The sequence below is a fragment of the Cyclopterus lumpus genome, chromosome 13, assembly GCF_009769545.1.
Source record: "Cyclopterus lumpus isolate fCycLum1 chromosome 13, fCycLum1.pri, whole genome shotgun sequence".
Lineage (NCBI taxonomy): Eukaryota > Metazoa > Chordata > Actinopteri > Perciformes > Cyclopteridae > Cyclopterus > Cyclopterus lumpus.
Genome location: NC_046978.1, coordinates 20,204,496 through 20,209,634, shown reverse-complemented (window position 1 = coordinate 20,209,634; position 5,139 = coordinate 20,204,496). Strand labels below are relative to the sequence as shown.

At 50.3% G+C, this 5,139-nt stretch overlaps 1 protein-coding gene across 1 annotated transcript in view; it reads left to right on the top strand.

Annotated features, from left to right (window-relative positions):
• Positions 1 to 358: 358 nt before the first annotated feature.
• Positions 359 to 5,139, top strand: part of supt5h (SPT5 homolog, DSIF elongation factor subunit) — a 22,613-nt gene continuing 17,832 nt past the window's right edge. Inside the window, exons 1-4 of the mRNA XM_034548057.1 lie at positions 359 to 495; positions 685 to 772; positions 1,404 to 1,557; positions 1,650 to 1,718. Of these exons, the coding sequence (XP_034403948.1) occupies positions 692 to 772; positions 1,404 to 1,557; positions 1,650 to 1,718 (304 nt within the window). The 5' untranslated portion in view covers positions 359 to 495; positions 685 to 691. The remainder of the gene's footprint in view (positions 496 to 684; positions 773 to 1,403; positions 1,558 to 1,649; positions 1,719 to 5,139) is intronic.

Here is a 5,139-nt window from a genome sequence, read left to right as displayed (position 1 = left end):
GAGCCCCTAAGGGTTGCGGATAGGACAGAGCCCCTAAGGGTTGGGGTTAGGACAGAGCCCCTAAGGGTTGGGGTTAGGACAGAGCCCCTAAGGGTTGGGGATTGGACAGAGCCCCTAAGGGTTGGGGTTAGGACAGAGCCTAAAAAATTAGTAGTTTTACTTTTGGTAAATTCCATATATTTAGTTGATAGTGCTTGTACTTGGAACAGAGTATTTATCCATTGTGTAATTACTGAGGTGAGAAGTCCTTCCATCATTGTTTATTATTTAGCGTATTTGTAACCGCTCTGTAGTTTTCCAAAACAGAGGCAGAGTGAGAACTCTTCCTCCTTTCGCCGCAATCACGGTCCAAAAAACCCGCGAGAGTTCACGCGGGTTTTCCGAAATCTCGTTTCTCCAAGAAGACGCGAGGAGCGCCGGACTGATCGGAACGAGCCGGTTTCTCTTTTATTCCTCAACTAACGGGCTGAAGAACCGCAGCGGGACTTGAAACGGGTGAGCGACCAGCGGGGAGCGCGTCGGCCCGCAGGCCAGTGTCTACGCCGTTAGCATGCCGTGCTAAGCCGCTCTGATTGTTGTGATGCTGCTAGCTTAGCCGCTAGCTGCTTCGCCATGTTTTGATTTTTAATTCAAACTTTTAAAGCGTAAATAATTTAAGTGTTTGTTTGTTTGTTCTGTCCGGAGCTCCACGATGTCCGACAGCGAGGACAGCGACTTCTCCGACAACCCGAGTGAGCGCAGCAGCGACGGGGAGGCCGAGGAGGGCAACGAGGTGAGCTAGCCGCTAAGCTAGGCGATGCTAACAGTAAACAGTGAGATGCTACGAGGTTAAAGTGGGATAAAGTGTGAAAACATAACACACGTATGGTAGTGTGTAGTGTGTGTTTGTGTTGCTGGAATGGGAAGTACACATCTGAGGTACTTGTACTTCTCCTCATGTCACTTTCTACTTTATGTATTTAATGTACATTTATTGACAGAAAATGAACGTAAAACTTTGTTGATGGTTGAAGCATTTGTGTCCAGATGTAGTAATAATAATATATTAGGAACGATGTTAATATATTAGGAATAATAATAGAACAGTTATGATGCTAATACAATAGCAATAATGTTGAGGTTTTTCACTGAAGAGTCTTTTGATGAATTTCTAACAATTTTCACTATATATTAAAATATTGATTCAAGAAGAAACCCAATCAGCAGCCTAATATATAATAATTATGAGTTAATAGTTCACAATGAGCTGAACAAACCACAACAGTAAGATCCTGCTGTCACATTAATGAGTAATAACGATGATGGAATATGTAATAGCTGTAATAGTGCTACTGGAGGAACGTGTTTACCGTGCGGTACGAGCAGCGGTCCTTTGTTTCTCACGGCTTGGTTTGCGGCCTCAGGAGGAGACGGGCAGCCCGGTGGGCAGCGACAAGGTAGCCGAGGAGGAGGGGGAGGACCTGGAGGAGGAGGAGTACGACGAGGAGGAAGAGGAGGACGACGATGACCGTCCCAGGAAGAAGCCGAGGCACGGCGGGTTCATCCTGGACGAAGCCGGTACGCGAGTCGACTCCTTTGCGGTTTTACCTGGCGGCTAATCGCAGGCGTCGCTCTTAACCCTCCGTCTTGTTTCTGTGGACTCCATCTAGACGTGGACGACGAGTACGAGGATGAGGAAGATCAGTGGGAGGAAGGAGCTGAGGACATTCTGGAGAAAGGTGAGAAAGCTTTTTATTAATATATTTCACTCTCCAGGTATTTTCCACCTTGCTGAGACATGTGAGATTGTTTGTGTTCTCTCAGCTAGACGACCTCTGAAGTTAGTAGTTCATCCTCCGCGTGGTTTTAGTTTTTATGAAGCGCTGAAACGCTCTGAGAGCCTTTAGCACCTCGCTTGGGCCGGATGACTTCTCAGGTTCACCCGAAACACAACTTACAGGTGGGAAACCTCCTGAGCCCAGAGGAGGCATCACCTGGGTCCTCCTCCTGATCAGACAGGACGTAGGAGACAGAGCGTAGGAAACAGGACGTAGGAGACGACAGGGTGGAGGAAACAGGACGTAGGAGACGACAGGACGTAGGAGACAGGATGGAGGAGACAGAACATAGGAGACAACAGGATGGAGGAGACAGAATGTAGGAGACAACAGGATGGAGGAGACAGGACGTAGGAGACGACAGGATGGAGGAAACAGGACGTAGGAGTCGACAGGACGTAGGAGACAGGATGGAGGAGACAGAACATAGGAGACAACAGAATGGAGGAGACAGAATGTAGGAGACAACAGGATGGAGGAGACAGGACGTAGGAGACGACAGGACGTAGGAGACAGGATGGAGGAGACAGGACGTAGGAGACGACAGGATGGAGGAAACAGGACGTAGGAGACGACAGGATGGAGGAAACAGGACGTAGGAGACGACAGGACGTAGGAGACAGGATGGAGGAGACAGGACGTAGGAGACGACAGGATGTAGGAGACGACAGGATGGAGGAGACAGGACGTAGGAGACGACAGGATGGAGGAGACAGGACGTAGGAGACGACAGGATGGAGGAAACAGGACGTAGGAGTCGACAGGACGTAGGAGACAGGATGGAGGAGACAGAACATAGGAGACAACAGGATGGAGGAGACAGAATGTAGGAGACAACAGGATGGAGGAGACAGGACGTAGGAGACGACAGGACGTAGGAGACAGGATGGAGGAGACAGGACGTAGGAGACGACAGGATGGAGGAAACAGGACGTAGGAGACGACAGGATGGAGGAAACAGGACGTAGGAGACGACAGGACGTAGGAGACAGGATGGAGGAGACAGGACGTAGGAGACGACAGGATGTAGGAGACGACAGGATGGAGGAGACAGGACGTAGGAGACGACAGGATGGAGGAGACAGGACGTAGGAGACGACAGGATGGAGGAGACAGGACGTAGGAGACGACAGGATGGAGGAGACAGGACGTAGGAGACGACAGGATGGAGGAAACAGGACGTAGGAGACGACAGGGTGGAGGAAACAGGACGTAGGAGACGACAGGATGGAGGAAACAGGACGTAGGAGACGACAGGACGTAGGAGACAGGATGGAGGAGACAGAACATAGGAGACAACAGGATGGAGGAGACAACGTAGGAGACGACAGGATGTAGGAGACAGGATGGAGGAGACAGGACGTAGGAGACGGCAGGATGGAGGAGACAGGATGTAGTAGACAGGATGTAGGAGACAGGATGGAGGAGACAGAACGTAGGAGACAGGATGTAGGAGACAGGATGGAGGAGACAGAACGTAGGAGACAGGATGGAGGAGACAGAACGTAGGAGACAGGATGGAGGAGACAGAACGTAGGAGACAACAACCGGATGGTTGAGACAGGACATCAGGATCTAGAAGACTGGACGAAGGTGATGAAGAAAGGATGTAGGAGACAGGACGTAGTTGATGACGGCAGGACGTAGGAGACAGGACGTAGGAGATGAAGAAAGGACAGGTGATGACGGCAGGACGTAGGAGACAGGACGTAGGAGACAGGACGTAGGAGACAGGACGTAGGAGGTGAGACGTGAACAAAGGACCCGCGGTGTGTGAGAACGCTGCAGGTTGTGTGTTTGAGTCTTTGTAGCTTGAAGCCTGTTTAACTGTCTCTCTCTGTCTCTCGTGCTCGTCCTCTTCAGTTAACGGTAATCTCCTCCAGATATTCTCCCCGTTCCCCGTGTTTCATTCTCAGATGTTCTCCACGTTCCCCGTGTTTCATTCTCAGATGTTCTCCACGTTCCCCGTGTTTCATTCTCAGATGTTCTCCACGTTCCCCGTGTTTCATTCTCAGATGTTCTCCACGTTCCCCGTGTTTCATATCGATTAGTCCTCCGAGCCGACGGAACAATCTGTGTCATCCATTTGATAAAATCCACGTTCCCCGAACGCATCGACTCACCTCTCATCTGTGTTTGTGAGCGCGACGCCAGGAAGCAGCGAGAGCCGATCTACCAGACCAGACCCACTAGATCACCAGACCCACTAGATCACCAGACCCACTAGATCACCAGACCCACTAGATCACCAGACCCACTAGACCCACCAGACCCAGTAGACCCACCAGACCCACCAGACCCAGTAGACCCACCAGACCCACCAGACCCAGTAGACCCACCAGACCCAGTAGACCCAGTAGACCCACTAGACCCACCAGACCCACCAGACCCAGTAGACCCACCAGACCCACCAGACCCAGTAGACCCACCAGACCCAGTAGACCCAGTAGACCCACTAGACCCACCAGACCCAGTAGACCCACCAGACCCACCAGACCCACCAGACCCAGTAGACCCACCAGACCCACCAGACCCACCAGACCCAGTAGACCCACCAGACCCACCAGACCCAGTAGACCCAGTAGACCCACCAGACCCACCAGACCCAGTAGACCCACCAGACCCACCAGACCCAGTAGACCCACCAGACCCACCAGACCCACCAGACCCAGTAGACCCACCAGACCCACCAGATCATGACATGATTGGTAGAGGGTTGACCTGTGCGGCCGCTCGCCGTCGCTGCTTCCTGGTCGACGGCTGCCATGTTGTTTATTACGTCGTGCGGCAGGAAGACGGTCAGCAGAAACCACGACGCTGCGTTCAAAGACTCATCTAAATGACGTTCATTTGATTACTATTTATTATTATTTATATACGACGTCTTCGGGGGGAACCGACGGACGACAGACAGGAAGTCAGACGTTGAGGGACGGACCGACGCGTTAGAGTGAAACATCAGGCGTGCTGATTGGTTGGAACAGACTCCGCCCCTTCCATCAACATAAAAACATCATAAAAAGTCAAGAAATACTTAAAAATAAGTGATGCGTTCAGGTGTAATTTAGTAAAATGTAGTGTTGGTGATAAACTAGAACAAATCCAGATGTTTCCACATGAATATAAAATGGATATTAGATTAATTATGAGCTGTTTCTTTCTTACACCAATGATGAATATATTTATATTTCCTATATTATAAACGATGGATAAATATTTAAAAAAGTAAAAGGAGAACTTTCCGATGATTTTCTCCTTTAAAGAGTTTAAAGCGCTGTTTGTTTCTGCTGACCTTTGACCTTTGACCCTTCACCGGCCTCGT